Below are 26,719 nucleotides of genomic sequence, written 5' to 3' on the forward strand. Positions count from 1 at the left end.
GTGCATCTGCAGGCTCACTTAGCTGGGTGTCCTGGCCCGAAGGTGAGGGAGCACCCCCGCTGCCCCCCAAGACTGCTCTGCCGAACCCCAAAACAGAGCCGGTTCCACAGCCCGGGCTCCCTCCCCTCGCTGCCTCTCCTCGCAGCTCCCTGCCACACCCCTCCTCCCGGAAGAAGCCAGAGCAGCTCAGAGCCCACGGCCCCTCTGCATCTGCCCCCACGGGGCCTTATTCTCCCCTCCCCACACCTCCCCCCTGCCGACCGGGAGGCAGCCCGGGCTCTGCTCTCACCGCACCCCGGGCCGAGCAGGGCCAGGGCGGCCGCCTGGGCCGAGAAGGCAGAGTGCCAGCAGAGCCCACGCCGCCCAGGGCGGCCCCTCACGCTGTCTTCGAAGCAGCGGTCGCCGAGCGGACCCTGGTGGTCCTCGAGGCCCAAGAAGTGGGCGCCCGCGGCTGCGGAGGACGCCTTGAGCACAGAAAGCAAGTGGCCCCAGCACCGGCCCTCTGCCCCCTCCTTCTCCCCGCCCCCGGACAGCGTGCTGGCCAGGCAGGGGGCGGGGGCCAGCCCCAGCGTGGTGACCCTGGCACCCCGCTGCCTCTGGTCTCTGGGAAGCGTGGCCTCGGCCAGCCCGGCCTGGGGAACACAGAGCCGCTCCCAGGTGCTGGCCGGACCCGTGCCCTCCCCAGCCACGCCCACGCCGTCCCCGCAGCAGCCGAAGGGGCCTGGCCCGCGCCCACGGCTCACTGCACAGAGCCCGCCCCGTCTCACCCCGAAACCAAACCTGACACCCGCACGCCCCCCCACGGGCCTGCTCTCACCTCGGTCGCGTCGTCCGCCCGGCCGTGCCGGCAGGGGCCCAGGGCAGGAGGCTGCGGCAGCGGCGGGAAGGCCTCGCCCGCGGGCCCCGGGCGGGCACCGTGAGGCTGAGCTCCTGGGCCGGGCTCCAGCCGCAGCGCCGGCTCAGCTGGGCTGCGCCCGGGCTCGGGCGGCAGTGGTGCTCGGGGGTGAAGCCCAGGAACACGATGCCCACGTAGACGCGGGGCATGGCGGCCGAGAGCAGGGCGAGGAGGAGGAGCGTCTGCTTCTGGAACCAGCCGGCTCCCGGCCCCGCGCCGCGCGTCCTCGCCCGCCGTGGCCGTGGCAGGTCAGTGGCCCGTGGGCCTGGCCGCGGGCGGGTCTGCGATGGAGCTGCCCTGAGCACCAGGCTCCCGCACCACCCGCTGCAGAGGGCCGCTTTTGGCGGGACAGTCCGTATTTTTCACCATTTGTGCCGCGTCCTGCGGCGTTTCAAAAAAGTCCCGGTTTTTGGATGAGGGACCAATTGTTCAAAAGTGGGACGTCTGGCCACCTATCCTTCCTGCCCCTGCAGCACGCAGGGTGGCTGCCCTCCGGCAATAACACTTCCCCCCACCCCCCCCCACCCCGCTCCCTCCGCAGAGCCTGCCCGCTGCAGGCCAGGGAGCCGCCCCTGGCTCCGTGCATTTGTTGACTCAGCAAATACTGGCCAAGTCGCTGCCCGGGGCAGGTGGTGCGGGCTCGGGGATGGGCCTCCCTCACTCGGCCAGCTCGCCGTCCCCGGGCAGACTCCCCGGGGAGCAGCAGGCCCTCAGCCTCACGTGCTTCCGCAGGGTGGAGGGGTCGGCAGGCGGTGAAGGAGGCCGGCAAAGTGGCCCAGGTGACCCGAGTGCACAGGGGCGGGGCCGGGGCAGCCTGCGGCCGCCTGCCCTCCTCGGGGCAGAGCAGGAGCCTCCCTGCACGTCACACCGGAGCCCAGGCGGGCTGTGGGGCCTGGGCAGCAGCTGGCGTGGCGCTGGGCAGAGCAGCACCGCCGAACCTGACACAGCTCTGTTCTTGCAGGTCCTCCGGCTGGGGCGCGCGGGACGGGACGGGACGGGACGGGGCGCGAGGGCCAGCTCCCCAGACAGGCCCATTTCCCGCCGTCCTCGCACGACGCAGCGCGGCCTGGTTTCCTGGGCCCCCACCAGCGTCGCTATCTCCTGGGCAGGCTCCCGGCTGCCCTCAAACAGCCTGGCCCTGGGACACGACCCAGGGCCTCTGGCCTCAGTGGTGCGGCCCCGTGGGCCCAGGCCGGGCTGCTGACGGGGCCTCCGTGCACAGGAGGGACAGGTGCACAGGTGACGGGGGCCCTTCGTCCCTGGGCATCGGAGGGCCTCCAGCCGGCGGTTTGGCAGCAGCACGGCCCCTCCTGGGGCTGCAGCTCCGAGATCCCCTCCCACGTGGCCAGAGGGCGAGCCCGGGGGACGGGTGGGGCCCAGCACACTGTGTGGCCCCAGGGGACAGGGGTGGGGCCCAGCACACTGTGTGGCCCCGGGGGGACAAGGGTGGCCCCAGCACACTGTGTGGCCCCGGGGGGGACAGGGGTGGGGCCCAGCACACTGTGTGGCCCCGGGGGGACAAGGGTGGCCCCAGCACACTGTGTGGCCCCGGGGGGGACAGGGGTGGGGCCCAGCACACTGTGTGGCCCCGGGGGGGCAGGGGGGGGACAGGGGTGGCCCCCAGCACACTGTGTGGCCCCGGTGGGGGGGGGGGACACAGGGGTGGGGCCCAGCACACTGTGTGGCCCCGGGGGACAGGGGTGGGGCCCAGCACACTGTGTGGCCCCGGGGGGGACAAGGGTGGCCCCCAGCACACTGTGTGGCCCCGGGGGACAGGGGTGGCCCCCAGCACACTGTGTGGCCCCGGGGGACAGGGGTGGCCCCCAGCACACTGTGTGGCCCCGGGGGACAGGGGTGGGGCCCAGCACACTGTGTGGCCCGGGGGGGGGGGGACACAGGGGTGGGGCCCAGCACACTGTGTGGCCCCGGGGGACAGGGGTGGCCCCCAGCACAGTGTGGCCCCGGGGGACAGGGGTGGGGCCCAGCACACTGTGTGGCCCCGGGGGGGGGGGGGGGGACACAGGGGGGGCCCCCAGCACACTGTGTGGCCCCGGGGGACAGGGGGGGGGCCCAGCACACTGTGTGGCCCCGGGGGACAGGGGTGGCCCCAGCACACTGTGTGGCCCCGGGGGAGGCCGGAAGAGCAGTCTGTCTGGGTGTCTGTCTGCCTCAGGAGCCCCGGGGAGGGGTGCTTTGTGCTGACGGGGACTCTGGTGGGCGCCGCGATGGCTCCGGCCGCAGGAAAGACAGGCCCGTCCTGGTGAGCTGGCCACAGGCCCTGCCCCTCGAGGAAGCCTCGGGAGACCCCGGGGTCAGGCTCAGAGCGCCCAGGGGCAGGACACGTTCACACAGGGCGGGGCGGGGGCGGGGCGGAAGGCGGGGGTCCGGCTCCAGAGTCCAGAGGGAGGGGGTCATGGAACCCGTCTGCAGCCAGATCAGGCAGACTGTGGGAGCTGGGCCCTCCTGCGGCCGACAGAGGGACCTCTTGCCTCTGACGGGCACCGCAGTGGGGCCTGGACTGGGCCTGATGCTCGCCGGGCTGACGGTGTGGGGTCAGGTTAACGTGGTGTCAGAGAACTGCTTTTGGGGGACAACCCAAGTACCACAGGAAGAGGTCTATGGGTGTCAGCCCCCCCGACATGAGTCCTCTGTGTGGGCTGTGGTCCTGCTCTCCATGCATCACAGGGAGAAAGCGGGGTTCCTCCCGCCCCACCTCCCCAGCGGCCAGGCCAGACCAGGCCTCACCTGAACCCCCACCACGCGCTTCCTTCCATGGAGAAAGCAGCTGCCCAGCTCTGGGCAGGAGCTGCCCCATCCGCACCAGCGGTGGGGGGCCTTTACCTCGCCCTGCATCACTCCCCGCCCCCTCTCCCAGCCCTGCTTCAGGGACCCCAATGGCCAAGCGCCCGGCCGGTGCCCTCAGCCGGAGCTTGGAGGACGGTCCAGAGCTCATGGAGCATGTAACGTAGCCCTTGCCATCGGACACGAGGAACCAAGGCTCAGGGTCAGCCCCTTGCCCACGGCATGCGTGTGATCCCGGTGCCAGAGCATCCCCGAGGACATGCAAGCAAGCGAGTGAGGATGGGGCTCCACGGCCGCTTCACTGGGGACCAGGATTTCATCTCTGACTCGTGTGTCATGCAGTCCCACCCTGCCTGCATCTCCTCCCCATGCGGACGAACCGGAGGGGGTGGAGGGGCCGCGGCCCCGGCTCAGGTTCAAAGCCAACCCGCAGCGTGTCACAGCAATGGTGCCCCCCTGGGGCCCGGGGAGTCCCCCATCCGGAACTGAACGCTCTCCCAGACCGGCCTCTGTGCAAGTTCCCAGGCGCTCAGGGGAGAGACGGGGCCGGGGGTGAATGAACAGACGAGAGAGCACGTGTATTTTCTGCATCATGTTTTCTATAAATGCCAAGAGTAAAAAGTGTGGGGAGGGGAGTGTGGGGGGAGTGCGGGACGGCGGCGTGATGCGTGCCGAGCTCGCGGGCTCGCACTGCGTGGCCGCCGTCCGTGTGTGTCGTCACGGCCGGCCCGCGCGGAAGCGGGGCGGCCTGTAGTGTCGGGTGCGCCTCTCAGGGCTGCGTACGTAATAAAGCACCATGGGTGGGAGGCTGAAACAGAGGGTTACGCCTCACCGCTTTGGCCAGAAGTCCAAGTTCACGGGGTGGGCAGGGTGGGCTCCTCCTGCAGCTCAGGGCAGGGCTCTCCAGGCTGCTCGCCTTGGCTGGCACTGGACCGTCTCTCCCCTGAGTCTTCACATCCGCTTCCCTCTGTGTGTGTCTGTGCCTGCGTGTCTCCGCTCTGCAAGGACACCAGTCATGGCGGGTTAGGGCCCGCCCGCCGACCTCGCTGGTAGCGTGTCATCGGTATAAGGACCTATCTCTGCGTACGGTCACATTCCGGGGTTGGCTTCAGCAGCCCCACATGCAGCACTCGGAGGAGGAGGAGAAAGGAAGGAAGGAGCCCTAGCCGGTTTGGCTCAGTTGGATAGAGCGTCAGCCTGTGGACGGAAGGGTCCCGGGTTTGATTCCGGTCAAAGGCACAGGCCCGGGTTGTGGGCTCGATTCCCCAGTAGGGGGCGTGCAGAAGGCAGCCGATCAAGGATTCGCTCTCATGACTGATGTTTCTGTCTCTCTCTTCCTCTCTGAAATCTATATATATATATATATTGTTTTATATTTATTTTTTTTTAAGAGGAAGGACGGGTCAGCAGCACGGTTCCGGTGGTTGATACTTGAACAACATTGTGAAATCCTAAGAAAAATACTGAGGAGCTCGCTCCAAGCGGATCACGAGAAAACCGGAGGGAGGGGAGGCTGCTGACTCCGAGAAGCCTGCGTTTCGGCCTGTCCGCTTCCCCGTGAGCACTAGGCGCCCGGTCAGTAACAGAGGGAAGACGGTATGTGCAGGAGGAGCCACGCTTCACCCCGGCCGGCTCCCGGGACCGTGGGACCCACCCACGGGGCCCCCGAGCCGGACGTGGGTGACGCTGAGGAGCAGGGGGGAGACCCCAGAGGACGGAGGTGCTGCGTGAGGGTCACCGCGCGGCCCCGCGCCCTCACGGGAGGGCAGGCGGGCGGCGGGCGGGCAGGGGAAAAAGCAGTGACACCCAGTTAATAATTTATCTTTTATTGAAATCGTTGAATACTTTTCGTTACAGTAAATTTGATTGGAAAAAAAAATGAGGAAAGAAATCAATTTTAAAAAATACTCAAGTTGAAATAAAATCAGCCAGCCAAACTGAGTACAAACCCACGAGCCCAGAGGCGGTCTGTCTGTCAGCAGGTGACTATCGCTATGTACAATATTCTAGAATAAGAGGAAAGCCGTCTGTTCAACACTTCGAGGAGAGCCAGCAGCGGGGAGAGCAGTCACCCGCCCCGCCCGGCCCCCCGCCAGCCTGCATGCAACGCTGCACGTCACACTCCGTGCAGCTTAAGGCTTCGTATTGGTCGATGGTTGATAAACACTTTTTTCTTAAAAAAATAAGCACAGTATCGGTGGCGTCAGAGCCGGAGGAGGCGACACCGAGCCCGTCACCTCCTCGGGCATCATGCTCACTGCCCTGGGCGGGCGGCGGAGCGGGCACCGGCGGAGGGCGGGCACGGCCCTCGAAGCTCAGGCACTCAGGGCCACGCGCGTGCGTGCCCGCAGGAAACAGACAGCCGAGAGGAAAGGACAGACGAGTATTCTAACTTAGAGGTTACATGTCAACAAGTTCAAAATCGAGTATGAAACCGCCCGCAGACAGCTCCCGGACCGAGGCGGCCGCGCGCCCACCGGCGGGAGGCAGTGAGGGGGAGGTTTTTTTTTTTGTTGTTTTTGTTTTTTTATGTTTTTTTTGTTTGTTTTTTGGGTTTTTTTGTTTCACAAACCTGAGTAATTGTCAGAGTCAATAAATAGGAAGAGAGAGGTAAATGCTAAATATGACGGTCAGACACTGACGGGTCTGCAGCAGCAAGGGTTCTCGGAGCCCTCTGTCCCCGGGTGCCGGGCACCCAATGAGGACTCGGGACAGACCGGCCCCAGCACCACCCCTTCCCCCCGGACCCACGCCTCATCCCGGGCCGTGGCCCAGCGGATGAGAGGCGCCCGACCTCTCGCCCTCTCTCTCCCCTTCACAAAAAGCATTCCCTTTGAACCAGTTTCCGTAAAGGCAGACGTGACAGGAGGTGGCCGCGGTCTCGCTGGTGGACGCGCCGGCGGCCGGACTCAGATGTGCAGCAGGTCCTCGTCGCTGTCGTCGTGGAAGGAGCGCAGGCCGCTGGGGGGGCCGGGCCTGGCCGCGGCCCGGGGCCCCCGCCTGGCCTTCGCGCCGCCCCCCAGCCCCCCCCGGGGGTCGCGGGGCGTCTTCCTCGGCGGGGGGCGCGCGGGGCGGGTGCCAGCGGCCCCAGCCCCTCTGCCCGAGTGCACGCGCACCTCTGGGATGGTCAGGACCTCGTCCTCGCTGTCCTGGTCGTCCCCGTGCAGGGAGGCGAGGGCGGCGGCCTCCACGGGCTTCGTGGTGACATGGCCGTTCTCCTGCCCGTCCTTGGCGGGCCGCGCGCCCGGCGCCTGGACCTCCTCCATCAGCCACTCCGTTTCGTTCTCGTCCACCTCCTCCTCCTTGTTGACCTGCTGGGGGTGACACAGAGCACGTGGAGCCCACCTGCGGCCAGGCCCTCGCCCCACGCCCCCCCACCCGCCGGCCAGCGCCCCCTCTCTGCCCCTCAGCGCACCCCACGCCCCCCCACCGCCGGCCAGCGCCCCCTCTCTGCCCCTCAGCGCACCCCACGCCCTCCCACCGCCAGTCAGCGCCCCCTCTCTGCCCCTCAGCACGGGCCCCACGCCCCCCCACCGCCGGCCAGCGCCCCCTCTCTGCCCCTCAGCGCGGGCCCCACGCCCTCCCACCGCCGGCCAGCGCCCCCTCTCTGCCCCTCAGCGCACCCCATGCCCTCCCACCGCCGGCCAGCGCCCCCTCTCTGCCCCTCAGCCGCGCCCCACGCCCCCCCACCCGCCGGCCAGCGCCCCCTCTCTGCCCCTCAGCGCGGGCCCAGCAGCGTACGGGGCAGGAGAGCAGTGGGGCGTCCGGCTCCCCTCGGCTCAGCAGCAGCCCGCGCCCTGTGCGGGGAAGGACGAGGTGGGGTCCGGCTGAGATAAGCCTTTAGCAGGCGCCTGGCAGTGGCATCGGGAGCCGAGAGCACACAACGCCCCTTTCCTGAAAGTGCCTTCTGAAGGCCATCACCCACCGCCAGAGGCACAAAGCGGACGCCGCCTGATCACGGTTCGGGACAGCCCGGGAGCAGGAGCCACTGAAGGCCAGATGCTCGGAAACCACCCGCCTCCCAGGGCGGATAAAAGAGTAGACGGACTTGTGTCTGAGCCAACAGCCACCGAGGGCTTCCCTTCCTCCTTCCAGCTGCTGGTGAGGATGTCCTCAGCACGGCTCCCGCCCACGGCTCCCGCCCACGGCTCCCCGCCCACGGCTCCCCGCCCACGGCTCCCCGCCCACGGCTCCCGCCCACGGCTCCATCTACAGCTCCGCCCACAGCCCCCCCTACAGCTCCGTGCGGGCCGGGGTCAGGACGTACCTTGGAGTATTTGTAGGACACGTTTGCACTTCCTCTACAGCAGCTGGTTAGCTTACTCAGCACCGTTTCCCTGCAAGAGACCAGTTACTCCCGGTGCACCAGCAGGTCCCAGCCTAACCGAGCGGGTGCCCGCCCTCGCCTCTCCTCGCACAGGCCACTGATCCACGGAATCAGACAGGAGTGGGTTCAGATCCTGCCCCTCCGCGGGGCGGTCTCTCAGGCCTGAGCCAGCTATGGGACATCGGAGCTTCCCCTTTTCCAAGCGTGAACGAGGTGGGACACCTTCCTCAACCCCGAGGCTGCTCCGAGGCTGGTGGGCCCTGTGTGGGGACTAACCCCGGACGGCCTACGTCCACGCCCTCTGCCTGCCTCTGGCTCACAGCAGGTGAGAGAGGACAGGGAGCCCCGAGCTGGCCTGCCCCCTGCCCAGCCCAGGGCTGCCACCACGAAGCTCCCAGCTGCACGCCGGAGTCACGTGTGACGTGCAAACCGAACGGAAAGGCACCCGGGTGAGTGACCAGCCCTTGCCCACAGCAGGTGCCTCTAAGCGATTACTTCACAGGGACCAAAGAAGGGAGATGGGGGAAGTCTGCTTGTGGCAGGGGCTTAGCTGGCTGTCCCTCTTTGCACATCCAGGTGTCCCGGGAACTGGCCGGCGAGGCCAGAGCGGCCATGGGCCTGAGGGCAGAGCGCCCGGGACACCTCATCACAGAAACACAGGCGCTGGTAAAAGGCACTGGAAGCTGCCCTCTGGTCCTATCTTGGGGCTCTGGGTGCGGTCGGGGCCCCCCTAAACACTGAACCCCCGAAGCGCTTCTGCCCACTGCCCACCCCCCTCTCCTTACCGCCTTTCCTTTTTGTAGAGCAGCAGGGTCAGCAGGCAGCCCGTGAGCGCCACCAGCAGCAGGCTGAGCACCGCGCCCACAGCCTGGCTCCGCTCCGACAGCCCCGTGTGGGCCGGCATGCCCGCCCCGGCGTCCTCGCTGTCGAAGCCCGCCCTGCAAGGAGGGCATGTCGCTCAGCGCCCGTCACCACCGCAGGGACCAGCAGGCCCCTCCGCGGGGTGGCTCTGACTGCCACGCCGCGTCCACCTCACCACCAGATCTACCGGACACGACCCCCAACTAGGAACTGTCCTGGTTACCAGTCCAGGCAGAAGCATCGGGAAGCAGGCTGGACACAGCCTGGGGCCTCGGGGACAGAGGAGACGAGAAAGCTGAGCTCTGAGGGACGCACTCCTTGTCCTGGCCTGTCCCTCTGGAGGGCTCGGGGCCCAGAAGCAAGGAGCTGGAGGGGCCTGGGAGACACCCTGAAGACTCTGCCCTCAGAGCCAGAGGCCCCCCGGCCAGGGCCAGCCGGCGCCGGGGACACCGCCCTGCACCTGGGCTTGCTGACGCGTGTTCCCCGTCCCCCAGGCCCCGTGTAATCTCGTTTCTGCTTCTGGTTCATCCCTGGCCCATGAGGACTCAGAAGTGTGACTCCGTTTCCAAATGTATTTCTACTCCTCAGCGACTCTCCTGTCACTGCCCCTAACTGGACGCACCGGTGTGCCGTTTAGAAGCTTGTGGAGACTTGCTTAAACCGTGCTCCTGGGACAGTTAGTCAGCCTTGTCCTTTATTTTATTTATTTATTTATTTATTTATTTTGCTGGACCAGCGCCCATAGAAAGTAAAAATCAAAACCAGGGTAAGATTTAAGATCTCGAAGGTGGGGCCTCGCTCTCCTGCAGGGTCCCTGCCATCAGTTCCTGCTGACTGTGGGTCCTTCTCCATGCAGTGAGGGGAAGCAATCACCAGGGAACTGTTTCCCGGGACCTCGGCTCAGGACAGAGCACAGAGCTGGGACACAGTAACGGGGGTGAAACAGGAAGAGAGTCCATCGAAGAGGAAAGCCACGGACGCACTGGCTGGCCAGGGAACCGGGGTGGGCCCCCGAGAGGCAGGCTCCTGAGGCCACGGAGGCTGCCACCTCCCTTTGCGCACCAAGCAGCTCTCAGAGCAGAGCCGCGATTTTCCATGAAAACCTGGCCTCCGGCGGATTCTCATGATTTGTAGAATAAATGCTCGTTCCCTCGGGCAGAAAATACTGCCCTCGAGTTAAAGTGACATTAACTCACAGCCTTCTTTCAACCAGCCAATCTAGTAGTTTGTACTAGAAAACAAAGGATTAGCTGGGAACAAAGATGGGATAAAGCGGCCACCTCCCAGGGCCCACCGAAGGGAACACGCTGCTGGAAGAAGACACGAAGAGAGAGGCACTCGGGGCCCAAGGGGCACGCACGCCGATGCTGCCGGGAGTGGCCGGGGCTACGCACAGTGACAAGGAGTGGACCAAGGAGACAGGACATGAACAATTGCTGAAGCCAGGTGCTGGCTGGTAGGGTTTACCTCTACCACGTCTCTGGATTTGATCATGTCTGAATTCTCTCCACAATAAAACACGTGCGCGCACTAAAGCTGCAGCTGATTTTGAGCGAGGGGGCGGGGGTAAAGTTGGTAAGCGTCCATCCAGAGAGGAAAGTGACCGAGAGCAGGCTCCCCAGTGCTGGGACCCGCACTCACCTCAGCGGACACACGGCGGAGGTGTACCAGGAGAAGAGGTACTGGCAGTCGGCCGTCTCATGGTTGAACTCGGGGAGCCCCTCTGTCACCAGAGGGTCACAGTGGAAGAAGATGGTGGAAGAGACTGTCTTTGTCTTATCTTTCCCACATTTGGAGGTAGAGGAAAACACCACATCCAGATCTCCATCTGCCAGAAAGGAAGGTGAGCACACAACACAGCAGTGTTATCATCACTATTTCAGTAATAGCTCATCTTCTAAAAGTTAATACAAAGTTTGCACACACTGAAGACCAAGCAGAAGGGTCCCCCATCAAACAGCTCTCGTGTGCTCTCCTCACAGGCCACCTGGCACACAAGTGGGCCTCTTCCCTAAGTCCGTGTGCAAGGCAGCCTGGTCCTGGACTGAGAGAGGGCTGGCTTTGTCCTCAGGTAACAATAGGACCTGAGTGGCAGCTGGCTCGGTGGTATTGGCCTATCTGGAGACTGGAATAAACCAAGTGAGCAACCAACCAACCAGCCAGCCAATCAACCAACCAGCCAACAATCAGTCAACCACACAACCAGCCAGTCACCAAACTAGTAGGCTAATCAACAAACTAGTAGGCTAATCAATCAACCAATCCAGTGGTCGGCAAATTCATTAGTCAACAGAGCCAAATATCAACAGTACGATTAAGATTTCTTTTGAGAACCAAATTTTTTAAACTTAAACTTCTTCTAACGCCACTTCTTCAAAATACACTTGCCCAGGCCGTGGTACTTTGTGGAAGAGCCACACTCAAGGGGCCAAAGAGCAGCATGTGGATCAAGAGCTGCAGTTTGCCAACCATAGAACCAATCAACCAACCAGCTAATCAGCCAGCCAGCAAGCCAATCATTTAATTAACCAGCCAGCCAATCAGCCATAAAATTTACCAACCAGCCAGTTAGCCAGCTAATCAACCAACCAGGCAATGAATCAGCCAGTCAGCCAACCAATCAGCCAGCCAACTGATCAACCAACAAGCCAATCAACCATTCAATTAAACCAACCAAACAACCAATCAACCAGCCAATCTACCAACCAGCCAATAAACCAATCAGCCAGCCAATCAACCAATCACCAGCCAGCTAATCAACCAATCAGCCAATCAACTAATTAGCCAGTCAGCTAATAAACCAACCAACTAGCCTGCCAGTCAACCATTCAATTAACCAACCAGCCAACTAATAAACCAGCCAGTCAGCTAACCATTCAATTAACCAACCAATCAATCTATCAACCAATCAGCAAATAAACTAGCCAGCCAATCATCCAATCAAAAAGACATTCAGCTAATCAACAAATCAAGCAGTTAATCAACCAATCAGCCAGCCAATCAACCAACCAGCCACCCAACTAGTCAACCAATTAACCAAACAACCAATCAGACAATCAGGCATCCAGCTAATCAACTAACCAACCGGCCAATCAGCCAGTCAATCATCCAATCAGCCAGCAACCAACCAACCAACCAACCAATCAATCAGGCATCCAGCTAATCAACCAATCAACCAGCCAACCATCCAATCAGCCAGCAATCAATCAATCAATCAATCAGGCATCCAGCTAATCAACCAACCAACAACTAGCCAATCAACCAACCAACTAGCCAATCAACCAACCAACCAACCAATCAACCATCCTATCAACCAATTAACCAACCAAACCTACCTAATGGAGCCTCAATAAAAGCCCTGCCCCCAGGGGGCAGTGAGCTCCTTGGTTGGCAATACTGAGCGCATTGTGTCGCTCGCTGACCTGGGAATGCACAGGGAGAGAACAGCAGGGCCTGGCCCCCTCCTGCCCTGCCTGCATGCCTCTTCCTTCGGCTGACTTTAATCTACATCCTTCCACTGTAATGAGCTACACCCGGGACTAACGGCCCTCGGTGAGTCTCAGAGCCCTTTGCAGTTATCAAACCTGAGGCTGGTGATGAGCCCCCCAAACTAGCAGTTGGTGTTAGAAGTGAGGGAGCCTCGTGTGGATTCGGTCCGCTCCCGACGCTGTAGGCGACTGGAACTGTTCAGTCTGCCGCCGCGGGGAGGCGGGGAGGTAAGTGTGTGAGGCAGACAGATCAGAGAGGCCCGGGACTCAGGCTGCTCAGTCCCCTGGGATGGCTGCACACAAGGCAAGGACAGCACCAGGGCTTAGAGGTTTTTTTTTTTCATTTTAAAATCAAGACATTAAAACAAAAAGGATCGGAGATTTCAACTGAAGAGACTCCATGAATATTTTAAAGCTCTTCCTTCGAGGAAGTAAAGTGGAACAATGGAAAAGGCAATTACCTTGAATGTAGTATTTGGTTTTATCGGCAGTTCCCACTTTCCTGCTGAAGTGCTGGTCGCTGGATTTAACTTGGCAGACGGTGGCTCCATAGCACACCGGGTTGTTGGAGCTCGTGATGGAAGACAGCTGGATCTCATACAGGTACTTGTCCCCGTTGGTTCGAATGTCCCCAGAGGCACTGAACTGCCTGGAGAGACAGAAAAGGCAGCAGTGACTCCGGCAGTCTTTCAAAAAAGCTGTGTAACCTGGCCAGTGTGACTCAGTGGTTAAGTGTCAACCTATGAACCAGGAGGTCCCAGTTCCATTCCCGGTCAGGGTACAGGCCCAGGTTGCGGGCTGAGACCCCAGTAGGAGGTGTGCAGGAGGCAGCTGATGGATGATTCTCATCATTGATGTTTCTAGCTCCACCCCCCCTTTCCTCTCTGAAATCAACAACAACAACAAAATATTAAAAAGAAAGCTGTTTACTATAAAGTCCTGGGAGCGAGTGCAGACTGCAGGGGCCCCCATTCACCCAAGCCCTGAGGACACCCCGGTGCAGGCTTCCATCCCACCACCAGGCAGAGCGAGCTGCCGGGTCCGCCTGGAGCGCGGGCAGTGCTCGGGGACAGCTCACTCACTTAAAGTAAATGTCTCCAAGGCTGACGCTCTTGCCGTTGACGGGGTTGGTGATGGTGCCATTCACCATCTGCACCTCCTGGGGCTTCACGGCGCAGGCCGCACGCGTGTCCCAGCTGAAGTGGTAGGTGCAGGTGTCCATGTCGAACCTGGAGGGGGTGCGGCACGGTCATGCCCACGGCCAGGCAGGGCCAGGCTGGCCTCGAGAGGAGACAGCACACAGCCACGGGCCCTCCTCCCCCCACCCCACCCCGCCCCTGCCTCCAGGCTCCGGGGCCTCCTGCCGCCCTGGGACAGGCAGGCAGCTCCGGCTAAGATGGCTTTTTTGTTCATTTTCCTCAAAACCGTGTCAGGAAGCACCAGTCCGTAGCCACACGAAGGGGGCAACAGGTTAAACTTAAGAGACTGTGCAACGTCGAAAAGCTGGAAAAATTTTCTCCTGGGTTTTTAATTTGACTTGACAAGTGTTTGCGACTCATAAATTGCCCAAGCCCACGCGTGGACAGTGGCCATTCTGGTCTTCCCTCTGCAAGCCCAGCTCTGGAGGGAACCCCTTGTTCACCAACAGCAGCTCACGTGCTCCCTCTGCTGGCCACACCTGCCCTCACGCCAGATGCAGAACTGCCTGGAGAATTCTAGTCAATGTCAGGAGCCTCCGACCCAGGTGCCACCCACCTGCCCGCGGGCCCCGCACTTGAGCACCAGCCTTGGCTGGCATCCATCCACGCCCCTCGGCTCTATGACTTCCAAGGACAGAGGGCAGTGCCATGCCGCTTCACGGGGCTGCTTTCGTCTAGTCACTGCGTGTCCCCCGCGTTTTCCTTGTGGGGAGCAGCCCTGCCCCCCAGCCCAGGCCCTCACTCTCAGCGCCAGCCCCTTCCGAGCGTGGCCAGCAGCACCCTCTTCCTGCTCACACACCAGGAGCCCTGCCACGCCCCTTGGGAGCCCTCACCTCCGGAAGGCGGGCCTGCCCACAGTCTTCGCACAGGTCAGCTCGACGACGGTGGACGCGGACTTGTTCTCACCACACACGTCGCCTTTTGAGTACGTCACCGTGATCTTGTCATCTGAAACAGATGGCAAAGCCGTTCGTTCTCCTGTACCAAGAAAACCTTCCAAGTCAGGAATCAAAACCGGCACCGAGGACCAGGACGGAAACAACGCTGGGCTTTCCGGAACCGCGTCACCGGGGCATCGGCACCGGGGCTGCCCTGATGGCCTCTGGCCGCCCCGCGGCTCCCCCGGAGACCCGGGTCCGACCCCAGCCTCCCGCTCACCAGCTGCGTGACGGGGGGCCTCCGTGTGACAGGAGCGCCAAACCCGGGGTGGGCCAGTGCCCGGAGCGGGGCGGCCCCGCCTTCCCTGCCCAGGAGCCGCCAGGAGGCCCGAGACGTGGTTCCACCCGGAGTCTGCATGGAGAAGGGCCCGCCCCGCGCACCACGGGGCCCGCCGTACCGCGGACGTCCAGCTTCTGCGTGTGCACCAGCCCCAGCACCTGCACCTCCCCCGAGGCGCTCTTCCTGCAGATGCTGGCCCGGTCGGAGCAGTCCAGCGGCCCCTTGTTGATCTTCTGGCACATGTTGATGTAGTACCTGTGAGACCAGAGGGCCGTCAGCCTCCGGGCGCTCGGCAAAGGCAGGCCACGCCTGCTCACGAGGTCTGGCTCATGGACAGAGCGTCAGCTGTGGACTGAAGGGTCCTGGGTTCGATTCCAATCAAGGGCACATGCCTAGGTGGCAGGCTCGATCCCCAGTAGGAGATGAGCAGGAGGCAGCCAATCAATGATTCTCTCTTGTCACTAATGTTTACTTTTTTTTTTTTTTTTATGCATAGGTCTTTTTTTAAATTTATTTTATATTCTCATTGACTTCAGAGAGGAAGGGAGAGAGAGAAAGAGAGAGAGAGATAGAAACATCAATGATGAGCGAGAATCATTGATCGGCTTCCTCTTGCATGCCCCCTACTGGGGATCGAACCCACAACTTGGGCTTGTGTCCTTGACTGGAATCAAACCTGGGACCCTTCTGTCCACAGGCTGATGCTCTATCCACTGAGTCAAACCAGCCAGGGCTCTCATCATTGATGTTTCTCTCTCTCTCCCCCTCTGAAATCAATTTTTAAAATGTTCCAAAAAGAAAAAGGAAAGGCCGTGCGTGACAGCGAAGGTGCCGCAGTGCCTGGGTGCAGCTCACAGCTTTTCGGACGGGCCCTCCGCGCAGGGGCCTGGGGCGGGGCGGCACTCACGAGGCTCCCTCGTGATCAAAGAACCAGGCCCCGGTGAGGGAGGACAGCAGCCGCAGGTCGTAGGTCTTGTGCCCGTGGATGAACTTGCACTCCATCTTCTTGGGCGGGCAGACCACTTTGGTTTTCCACTCGAACGTCACCTCGCACCCGCGCGTCTCGCTGAAGACCTGGGGCCGCCCGATGTCTGCCTCCTCGTCGCACTTGAAGATGATGGCAGACGTGCGGTGGCTGGTGGCTGGGGAGCAGCGGAGGGACCGTCAGACCACACACGCCATGTCTCACGCTGTCCTCAATCTGCCCCCGCCCCCCATGCTGCCCCTAGCCCCCCACTACACTGCCCCTAGCCCCCCACGCTGCCCCCGCCCCCACTATGCTGCCCCCACCCTCCCACGCTGCCCCTAGCCCCCCACTACACTGCCCCTAGCCCCCCATGCTGCCCCCGCCCCCCACTATGCTGCTCCCACCCTCCCACGCTGTCCCTAGCCCCCCACTATACTGTCCCTAGCCCCCCATGCTGCCCCCGCCCCCCACTATGCTGCCCCCACCCTCCCACACTGCCCCTAGCCCCCCACTATACTGTCCCTAGCCCCCCATGCTGCCCCAGATCCCCCTTACACTGCCCCTGTCCCCCCGCACACCCCATGCTCCCCAATGCTTCCCTTGGCCTCCATGCTGCCCCTGCCTCCCCTGCCCCATGCTCCCCCGATGCTGCCCCTGGCCCTCCAGGAGCCCCCTCATGGTCTACGGTACTCACACCGCCTGCGGGATCCCCCTGGCGGCCCGGGGTACTCACACCGCCTCCGGGATCCCCCCTCGGGGTACTCACACCGCCTGCGGGACCCCCCCTCGGGGTACTCACACCGCCTGCGGGACCCCCCCTCGGGGTACTCACACCGCCTCCGGGATCCCCCTCGGGGTACTCACACCGCCTGTGGGATCCCCCTGGCGGCCCAGGGTACTCACACCGCCTCCGGGATCCCCCCTCGGGGTACTCACACCGCCTCCGGGATCCCCCCTCGGGGTACTCACACCGCCTCCGGGATCCCCCTCGGGGTACTCACACCCTGCGGGATCCCCCCTCGGGGTACTCACACCGCCTGTGGGACCCCCCCTCGGGGTACTCACACCGCCTGCGGGACCCCCCCTCGGGGTACTCACACCGCCTGCGGGACCCCCCCTCGGGGTACTCACACCGCCTGCGGGATCCCCCCTCGGGGTACTCACACCGCCTGCGGGATCCCCCCTCGGGGTACTCACACCCTGCGGGATCCCCCCTCGGGGTACTCACACCGCCTGCGGGACCCCCCCTCGGGGTACTCACACTGCCTGCGGGATCCCCCCTCGGGGTACTCACACCGCCTGCGGGACCCCCCTGGCAGCCCAGGGTACTCACACCACCTGCGGGACCCCCCCCTCGGGGTACTCACACCGCCTGCGGGACCCCCCCTCGGGGTACTCACACCACCTGCGGGACCCCCCCCTCGGGGTACTCACACCGCCTGCGGGACCCCCCCTCGGGGTACTCACACTGCCTGCGGGATCCCCCCTCGGGGTACTCACACCGCCTCCGGGATCCCCCCTTTGGGTACTCACACCGCCTGTGGGATCCCCCTGGCGGCCCGGGGTACTCACACCGCCTGCAGGATCCCCCTGGCGGCCCGGGGTACTCACACCGCCTGCGGGACCCCCCTCGGGGTACTCACACCGCCTGCGGGATCCCCCTGGCAGCCCAGGGTACTCACACCGCCTGTGGGACCCCCCCTCGGGGTACTCACACCGCCTGCGGGATCCCCCTGGCGGCCCGGGGTACTCACACCGCCTGCGGGACCCCCCCTCGGGGTACTCACACCGCCTCCGGGATCCCCCCTCGGGGTACTCACACCGCCTCCGGGATCCCCCTGGCGGCCCAGGGTACTCACACCGCCTCCGGGATCCCCCTGGCGGCCCGGGGTACTCACACCGCCTGCGGGACCCCCCCTCGGGGTACTCACACCGCCTGCGGGATCCCCCTGGCGGCCCGGGGTACTCACACCGCCTGCGGGATCCCCCCTCGGGGTACTCACACCGCCTCCGGGATCCCCCTGGCAGCCCAGGGTACTCACACCGCCTGCGGGATCCCCCTGGCAGCCCGGGGTACTCACACTGCCTGCAGAAGCCCCACTCGCGGTCGCGGTCGTAGTTGGCGGTGGTGGCGCACCACAGCCGCACCCTGTTCTCCAGCACGCACTCCTCGTAGCTCTTGCCGTTGAAGGTGAAGGGGAACACGCAGGGGTCGCCCTCCTCGGTTTCTGGAAGGAGGACAGCACATAGGCCGTGCTCAGCGGCCTGGAGCTGCCGGGAGGAGTCCCCACAGGAGGGTCCCCTGGAGCCTTCAGACCCCAGGCCTCCCGCCAGCGTGGCCAGCAGCCCGGCCTGTCTCCAGCCTGCGCTCCGCTCCGGGCTGCTGGACGTGGCGCCAGTGGGCACTTCCCTCCCGTGTGCTCCCTCCCAGGCTAACGCACGTTCACCAGGAGTGCAGGTGCCGGCCGCCACTCTACCTGGAGGGCAGGTGTCTCCGTTGGCGTAGCTCAGGATGACAGCCTCGTCCTGGTGCCGGTAGTCCAGCCTCATGGACGCCAGCCGCCCGAAGGACACGCCCTTGCTCGCGGAGAGCAGGCAGACGCCGCCGTCCCTGCAGCCGCCCTCGTCCGGGCCCGCGGCCGCCGTGCACACGCCCACGCTGTACGTGCGCGAGTCCCGGGTCACCTGGCAGGGCACACGGGGCTGTGAGTGCCGCCCTGCAGGGGGCAGCGCGGGCAGGGAACAGTGCGGGCAGGGGGCAGGGGGCAGCACGGAAGGGGGGCAGCGCGGGCGGGGGGCAGGAGCCATGCCCGCAGAGGTGAGGGGCCTTACCTTGAAGGTGCTCTTGGACAAGCTGGACAGGTTGAAGCTGTAGTCGAGCTGCTCGTCCATCAGGGAACAGCCCTCCGTCCTCACCTCGTCCGGGCACACCAGCGGCGTCTCCCACTCGAACACGAAGTCACAGTCGCTCACCCGCAGCAGCTCCGGGGTCCCCTGTGGGGAGAGCACAAGCCGTGGGTTACGGGCGCCTCCCCCGCTCAGAACCCGCCAGGGCGAGCCTGGGCCCTGGGCCACGGCACCCGCCCGCACCCAGGAACAGGCGCTGGCCGCAGACCACCAGGTCCCGGGGTGGCCTGCCGGGAAAGGGGAGGCCTGTCCCTGTCACCGCAGGCCCCCGCGAGGAGGGGAGCAGCACCTAGCCGCGCTCCCAGGCAGCGCCCCCTTCTGGACAGGGGACTGTACAACGAGGGCTTCTATAATAGGTTACAACAGCCCGTGTGCGCCTGCGTGGTAGCTCAGGCAGGTGCACGCTAGCCGGCGTGGAGCCGAGGGGACCTGAGCTCGGCACCTTGGATCTGAAACGGCCCCCGCGTGGCACACGGCCGCCCTGGCAGGCACTCACCATGCTCACGCCGCGCTTGCAGTGGAAGGAGACCAGTGAGGTGTAGTTGAAGTGCTTGTCGGCCAGGCACGGGGTGCTGCTCTCGAAGTTCAGGTAGACCTCGTTGGCCACAGGGTTGAGTATCGGGGGTCCCGAGACTCGGCCAATGTCCTGCACGAAGGAGAACACAAACAGGTTTTCCCGGGCCCCGGCTAATACGACGGCACCCACTCCGTCTGCTGGAGCAGGAAAGCCGGTGAGCGGCACACAGGAGGCCCGGCGCGCGGCGGGACACGGAGGACCAGTGCTGCAGGGCATCGGCTCTGACCCCACGGTTAGCAATGGCCACCTGCCCCTGGATGTTCGGGCTCCGTCACGGAGAATGTCGCACGGCCTCCTGGGACCGGCGGTGGGAGGTGGAACCGCCGTCTGTGCCCCACGCTGACCGCCTCACACCCAGCCCTGCACTGCGACCGCCCGCTCACCGCGAGGTGCCCCCGAGAGGGCACAGCCCTGCTCCCCGCCCCCCCACACTCAGCTCAGCTCAGCACCAGCACACGGCTGCTCGGCAGGAATTCTGGAGTAAATGAACACATGAAGGAAAGACGTGTGTGTGTGTGCGTGTGTGTGATAGAGAATGTGTGTGAGAGATAAAGTGTGTGTGAGATAGAGTTTGTGTGAGATAGAGAACGTGTGTGTGATAGTGTGTGACAGTGTATGTGTGTGTGTGTTAGATGTGTGTGAGTGTGATAGTGTGTGACAGTATGCGTGTGTGAGAGATAATGTGTGTGATAGAAATCAATAAAAAATACACTTTAAAATCCTATCTAATAAAAGAGTAATATACAAATTGACCATCACTCCAACACACAAGATGGCTACTGCCATGTGGACACAAGATGGTTGCTGCCAGTGGACACAAGATGGCCGCCACAAAATGGCCAGCAGAGGAGGGCAGTTGGGAGGGACCAGGCCTACAAGGGAATGCAGTTGGGGGCAATCAAGCTGCAAAGGAGGGCAGTTAGAGGTAACCAGGCTGGCAGAGGAGGCAAGTTCGGGGCGACTGGGCCTGCAGGGAAGGGCAATTGGGGGGGACCCAGGCCTGCAGGGAAGGGCAGTTGGGGGGGACCCAGGCCTGCAGGGGAGAGCAGTTAGGGGCAAACAAGCTGGCAGGGGAGTGGTTAGGGGGTGATCAGGCTGGCAGACAGAAGCAGTTAGGGACAATCAGGAAGGCAGGCAGGAGAGCAGTTGGGAGCCAGCTGGCCTGGATTGTGAAAGGGATGTCTGACTGCCCATTTAGGCCCGATCCTAAATTGGAGAGGGTGCAGGCTGGGCTGAGGGACACAGCCTCTAATAAATAAACAAAGCCCTTGTGTTTCAGAAGAATGCCAACGACACGAGATGTGCATCCACAGGAACCAAGCTCCCTATGTTCTTTCTTGTGCTTTACACAAGTATTTCTCCGCCCAAGACTCCGCCCATGACACACAAGCGTGTAGCTACACGTGTTCACATCTCCGCCCACAGCTCATCGGCGGGCCTGACGCACAGCCCCAGGCCCTCCTCCCCACGCTCCCGGCACACGGCCCGGTCGGCCTCCCGCCTTCCGCTGGAGGAATCCCCGGGGAGCGAGCAGCCCGGCGCACAGGCGTGTGGTCCCCCCGCACACCCCGCACTTACGATGGGGGCCCCGTCCACGGGCACCTTGCACACGGCGGCCCCGGCGGGGCAGGCCACGCCGTGCATGGGGTTCAGCGGCTGGCAGATGTTGATGTAGTAGTCGGGGTTGGTGTCGGAGGACTCGTCCTCACTCTCGTCGTACGCCTCGTAGCCCCCCGTTTGGTGGATGAGGGGCGACAGGTCGATGATGGAGCTGCCGTTCCTCACGGAGCACTCCGTCTGTGAGAGAGGCAGACCGCCGGCGTCGGCAGGGCGTTCCAGGTCCTCGCACGTCACCCACACGCGTGTAACAGCTCAGCCACCACCAGAAAGCACGGAGGGCGGGCTCGGGGCCCCGGACGCTCGGCTACAGAGCACCGAGCAGGCCGCACCGAGGACCACTGGGGACGTCGAAGGGGACGAGACCCAGGCACCCGCTGGGAGGCCGGCCGGGGCCCGCGTGCAGCCCGGACTCACCGCCTGCTCGCAAGCCAGCGGCGTGTGCCAGGAGAAGAAGAGCGTGCAGGTCCGCTTGTCCAGCGAGATGAGCATGGGCCTGTTGGTGGGCCCGGCCTCGGGCCTGCACACGAAGCTGATGACACTCTTGTAGCGCAGGCCGGACTTGGAGGGGCAGGGGGAGCCCTCCTCGTACACCAGCTGCAGGACCTGGTCCACGTAGGTGAGCCTCTTGTTGGCCCTGCCCACGCTGATCCTGGTCTGCCCGAAGCAGGCCCCTGCGCCAGGAGGGGAGGGGCACGGGTTACAGTGCACACGGCCGCGCCTCTGAGCCCCTCCCGCAAACGCCAACAGCGCGTTCTGAGGGCCCGCAATGTCTAAGCAAAGGCCACCGTGCACTGTCCCGTCACGTGGCCGTGCCGCCAGCAGCCGTGGCAGGAGAGGGCGCGTGGCCTTCACTTGTCCTCGCCCTCCGGCTGAGGGGTGGAGGCTGGGAGGGAGGCCGGGATGGAGGCCAGGACAGGGGCTGGGACGGAAGTGGGGACGGAGGCTGGGATGGAGGCTGGAAGCGAGGCTGGGACGGAGGCCGGGACGGAGGCCAGGACGGAGGCTGGGAGGGAGTCTGGGAGGGAGGCCGGGATGGAGGCCAGGACAGAGGCCGGGGCAGAGGCGGGGATGGAGGCTGGGACGAAGGCTGGGACGGAGGCCGGACGGAGGCCAGAACAGGGAGGCCGGGATGCAGGCCGGAGCTGGACGGAGGCCAGGACGGAGGCAGGGATGGAGGCTGGGACGGAGGCCGGACGGAGGCCAGAACAGGGAGGCCGGGATGGAGGCCGGAGCTGGACGGAGGCCGGACGGAAGCCTCCGGGGAGAGACGCAGAGCCGCACTCACCCACGCCGGGGGCGCAGTTCTCGTTCTCCCCGCAGATGCTGAGGAAGACCAGCCCCTTCTCGCTGTAGGCGGCCGTGTGCCCCTCTTTGCCGCCCAGCGAGTTCAGGTCGAACAGGTGCCCTGCCGAGAGCGAGCGAGACCGTCACCAACTCCGCCACAGGCGAGCTGCCACCGGTCACAGCCCCGGGGCGGGCGAGCGGGGCCCACGGCCTCTGTGCCGGCAGGTCCCTCCCTGAGGTGGGGCTGGTGACGTCTCACCGGTGGCCGGGTTGGTGACGCGGCAGTCGCCGTGCACGTTGCTCCGCACGGGGCAGGCGGCGGGCGTGGGCCAGGCGAAGGTGAACTCGCAGTCCTCCACGGCGCTGATGAACATGGGCCTGGCGTTCTGGGGCCGAGCGGGGCAGAGGCCTGTGTTTGACGGGCACCGGCAGGACCTCTGCCCGGCTGGGGCCCCGCACATGGGGCGAGGGGCGCCCGGCTCCCACAGGGAGGGGGCAGGCGGACAAAGGTGCTCGCAGGAGCCACAGTGATGCCGCTCGAACAGCCAGGCCTGAGACCGCGGGCGGAGAGCCACCGGGCCTTCTCCTCTGCTCCCTCGGCCACCACAGGCTCTCAGACCCGCTGGGCAGCCCGCCTCCGGGCACGGCCACGCCCACGCACGCCCCTCGCACACCCTAACCCTGCCCCCGCCCTTTCCCTCCACCGGCAGCACCGGTGAGCAGCTTCCTGTGGGTGAGGAGTGAACCGGGTCCAGGCCGGAGGCGAAGTGCTGCCTGGACCAGGTCCGGCCAACCTTCCGCTTCCCCAGGTGACACTAGCTGCTGCCACGTACCGGTTCCCTACTGCCCAGGGTGTGAGCGACCTTCCACCCAATGAACTCTGACCCCGAACAGCCAGGCCTGGCGTGGGGGCCGGAGGACAGAGTGCCCAGGACCTCAGGGCCGGCATGGTGCTGCCTCCCCACCCGCTGCCCGCCCACCCACTGCCTCCCCACCCGCTGCCTCCTCACCCGCTGCACCCTCACCCGCTGCCCGCCCGCCCACCCACTGCCTCCTCACCTGCTGCACCCTCGCCCGCTGCCCGCCCACCCCCTGCCTGCTCCCTCGCTCACTTGCTCACCCGCCACCATGCCTGCCATCCTGAGCTCTGAGACTCCCTCCAGGGGAGGCAGACGCCGCCGCCCCCCCCCCCCCCCCCCCGCTGCCCCCAGGGCCCGGGCTGAGGACGTGTCACTCACCACCTGGTTCTCGCTGCAGGTGAACCGGATGGTGGTGGACTTGTTCCGGATCCTGTCAGGACACAGGTCGCCGTCCACGTACTTGAGGACGGTGATGCCGTCCTCCTGCTGCGGGCCGTCCCGCACCCGGCCCAGGTTCACGGGCTTGGAGCCGTTCAGCAGACACGCGGCCGCCTCCTGCGGGCACGGCTCTGCAGCGGAGACACACGGGTCACCTCGGGCTTTTCCGCTGGAGTTCACCTCCTGGTGAGCGAGGCCCGCGGCTCAGACTGCACCGGCACCGCCACCGCCGCCTGCTTCTCCCGTCAGGAGGCAGCACGAGGCCTCCCTGAGCCACGGGAGAGCTCGGTGCGGGGATCGGTGTCACAGCCTGGATTCCTCCTGAGCCTCGGTACCCAGCGGAGGCCAAAGGGTGTGTGGGCCTGCCCTCCCCTCGCCTGCCATCCTCACGCAAGAGGCACCGAGGACTCGCCCCGTCCCGGCCCCAAACGCCTGCGCTGCCGGCCCCGAGAAAGAACTGGCCCCACTCGGGGGCCGAGACTGCGTGTCGCCAGCCTGCCCGGCGCAGAGCACAGGGAGGGGCCGTGGCCGCGGTGAGACCCCTCTGCAGGAGCCTCAGCACCGGCCGCCGGCGTGGGCAGGGCCGTGTGCACGCCGAGCGCCTGGGCGGGTGCCTGGCCCCACGCACACAGCCGGCTGCCCAGCACTCAGGTTCGGGGGCTGGCTCTGCCCGGAACAGGCCCGCCCACGTGCTCTCAGGGCCCGGCGGGCACACACCTCCCCACGCTGGGCCCTCCCCCTCCTCCCTGCCGAGAATCACCTGCCGCCGTGACCGCCTCCACCCACCGCCACCCCTCACGTTCCAGAAGGTGAGAATGTCCCCGGCGAGCCTTGGGCACCCCAGGGACCGGTCACCGAGACCCCGAAATAACCCTCCTGCGCGGCCTGGCGGAGCCGTGAGTGCGTGTCACAGGCAGGCCGGCGCCCAGAAGCCGGCTCCTGCCCCGCGCTGCCAGCCCCGCCGTGCTCACCGGCGCCGGGCTGCGGGGCCAGCGACTTGCAGACGTTGATGAGGTAGTGCTCGGGGGCCCCGGTGCTGGTGACGGCCTCCCAGTTGTCGCTGTACCGCGACAGGGACGACAGGTCGAAGGTGTTGCCGGCCGCATCTCTGCAGGGAGAGCATCGGGCAGGTCAGCTGTGTGCACTGAGCGGCTGGCACGCTGACAGAATCCCATCTTCCCCGGGGACAGGACTTCAGCCTGGGCCACACCCCAACTGTCAGATCAGCGAGAACTCAGATTCACAGAGACACAGTTCAACAAAACTGGGGTGGCTCAATGGATAGAGCATCGGCCTGCGGACTTAGGGTCCCGGGTTCGATTCCAGTCAAGGACAATGCCTGGGTTTCGGGCTCAATCCCCAGTGGGGGGCGTGGAGGAGGCAGCCAATCAACGATTCTCTCTCATCACTGATGTCTCTCTCCAGGCAATAAAAAACATATTTTTTAAATTGTCTATTAGCAAGAACCTCCAAACACCAAGCCGGAGAAGCGGGTCTCTCAGAGCTCGGGCCACGGAGAAGGCAGCCGGCAGCCACGGCAGCCACGGCAGCCACGGCCCGGGAAGCTGGCCGCTCGCCGGTACGACAGGAGGAGGGATGGAAACGGCCCCGGAGCCATGCTGCGCCAGCCCCGCCCGGAGAGGAGGAAACGGGACCAAAGCCGAGAACGCGGCCCCTGGGGAGAGGCCGTCCAGACAGCGAGACTCGTCTCTCTCTTTTCACGAAAAGCGACCACGGAGCCACGCTCGGCCGCGCGGCGCCGGCGCACTCACTTGAAGGAGCACTCGGTCACGTCGAAGGGGCGGCAGGCGTACTGGGTGCGCCACTCGAACAGGTAGGAGCAGTCGGAGGTCTCCTGCAGGAACACGGGCTGCGGGGGAGACACGCGTGTGACACGGAGCCTCCGTGCGCTCACGCTGTGGGTTCAGGGCGGGCGGTCCCTGAAACCCACTCAGACACCAGGGTGTCCGCGCGCGCCCCCAGCCCAGCGCGGCAGCACGGGCGCCCCGGGAGACCCGCCCCGCGGCCCGCACCTTCTGGGTGCTGTGGTGGCAGTAGAAGAAGATGGTGGTGGAACGCTGGTACACCTTGTGGCAGGTGTCGCCGCCCGTGTAGTTCATCTTCAGCAGCCCGTTCTCGTAGGTCAGCTTCCGGGTGAGGAGGCCTGCGCGGGGCAGCTGGTCAACGGGGATCGGCTCGGCCGGGCCCCCCAGCGTCGCGCACCCCGAGGCCCGGCTGTGCCTGCTCCGGCCACGTCACAGCGGGAGGCACGGAGCCAGGCCTCTCGCCCAGACTGAGCCCAGGACGACACACCGTCCCTCAGCCGGTCGGCACACAGCGGCCGCACCTCCACGTGGCCCTGGGGGCCGCCCGCACAGCCGCCCCCTGGACTGCTCTTTGGAGTGTCCCGCGGCTGAGAGGCGCGGGGACCCACGGCCTGCCTGTGAGCTCCAGGGCCAAACCCTTTCCTGAACGGGTTCCCGACTCCATTATAGAAATACTACCTCGGACACCCATCCCTGCTGGTTCAGAGAAAAGAAACACGTCTGCCCTCGCCGGCCTCGCTCAGTAGATAGAGCGTCGGCCTGCAGACGGAAGGGTCCTGGGTTCGATTCTGGCCATGGGCACACGACCGGGTGGAGGGCTCAATCTCCAGTACGGGGCATACAGGAGGCAGCCAATCAATGATTCTCATCACTAATGTTCCTCTCCCTCCCTCTCTCCCTTCCTCTCTCTCTCTCTCTCTCTCTCTCTCTCTCTCCCTTCCTCTCTGAAATCACTAAAAATATTTGTAAAAAACAAGATAAAAAACAAGGTCTTAGGATCTGTGTTGGGCATTGCTAAGTGTGAATGAAATAAACAAAGCTCGAGGGCCCCCGCTGTGCACACTCTGGCTCAGGAAGTCAGCAGCAGGCACCCCCCCGCGGGCACCCAGCAGCCGTCCTCCTGCCGAGGAGATGCACCCAGCCCAGCCCTCCGGCCCCACCCGGCTCTGCTGCAGCCCCGTACCTGCCACCTTGTGGAATCCCAGCGGGCCCCGCTTCTCCTGGCAGGACGAGATCACCTTGGACGTGTCGTCGGAGGAGCAGACGCCGGCGGCCAGCTTCCCGCAGACGCGGAAGTAGTAGGTGTACTCCCCGGCGTTCACCACGCTGTCGTTCAGCGAGAGCGGCTTCAGGTCGTACAGGTGGCCGTGCGTGGGGTCCCGCACCTCGCAGTTGTCTCCTGCGGGGACGCGGGAGGAGTCACGCGCAGCAGAAAGTGACCCCTTCCCCC

General features: G+C 64.7%; 1 protein-coding gene across 7 annotated transcripts in view; it reads right to left on the minus strand.

Annotated features, from left to right (window-relative positions):
• Positions 1–481: 481 nt before the first annotated feature.
• Positions 482–26,719, minus strand: part of IGF2R (insulin like growth factor 2 receptor) — an 88,667-nt gene continuing 62,429 nt past the window's right edge. For 2 of the 7 annotated variants that reach the window (XM_036413798.2, XM_045573326.1), the window contains exons 26-47: positions 26,453–26,668; positions 25,477–25,607; positions 25,216–25,313; positions 24,415–24,551; positions 23,384–23,574; positions 22,405–22,531; positions 22,147–22,266; positions 21,276–21,532; positions 20,820–21,038; positions 19,161–19,310; positions 18,590–18,751; positions 18,235–18,442; positions 17,839–17,985; positions 15,698–15,932; positions 14,909–15,045; positions 14,406–14,520; positions 13,456–13,602; positions 12,835–13,022; positions 10,527–10,713; positions 8,810–8,962; positions 7,965–8,034; positions 6,260–7,011 (exon numbers count right to left, since the gene is read on the minus strand). In XM_036413798.2, coding sequence (XP_036269691.1) covers positions 6,607–7,011; positions 7,965–8,034; positions 8,810–8,962; positions 10,527–10,713; positions 12,835–13,022; positions 13,456–13,602; positions 14,406–14,520; positions 14,909–15,045; positions 15,698–15,932; positions 17,839–17,985; positions 18,235–18,442; positions 18,590–18,751; positions 19,161–19,310; positions 20,820–21,038; positions 21,276–21,532; positions 22,147–22,266; positions 22,405–22,531; positions 23,384–23,574; positions 24,415–24,551; positions 25,216–25,313; positions 25,477–25,607; positions 26,453–26,668 — 3,800 coding nt within the window. In that variant the 3' untranslated portion in view covers positions 6,260–6,606. Of the gene's footprint in view, positions 502–4,274; positions 4,696–6,259; positions 7,012–7,964; positions 8,035–8,809; positions 8,963–10,526; positions 10,714–12,834; positions 13,023–13,455; positions 13,603–14,405; positions 14,521–14,908; positions 15,046–15,697; positions 15,933–17,838; positions 17,986–18,234; positions 18,443–18,589; positions 18,752–19,160; positions 19,311–20,819; positions 21,039–21,275; positions 21,533–22,146; positions 22,267–22,404; positions 22,532–23,383; positions 23,575–24,414; positions 24,552–25,215; positions 25,314–25,476; positions 25,608–26,452; positions 26,669–26,719 lie in introns of those variants that run through there. The other 5 variants (XM_036413797.2, XM_036413800.2, XM_036413799.2 and 2 more) reach the window with 5 other exon arrangements.

This window comes from Pipistrellus kuhlii, unplaced genomic scaffold (genome assembly GCF_014108245.1).
Source record: "Pipistrellus kuhlii isolate mPipKuh1 unplaced genomic scaffold, mPipKuh1.p scaffold_m20_p_5, whole genome shotgun sequence".
NCBI lineage: Eukaryota > Metazoa > Chordata > Mammalia > Chiroptera > Vespertilionidae > Pipistrellus > Pipistrellus kuhlii.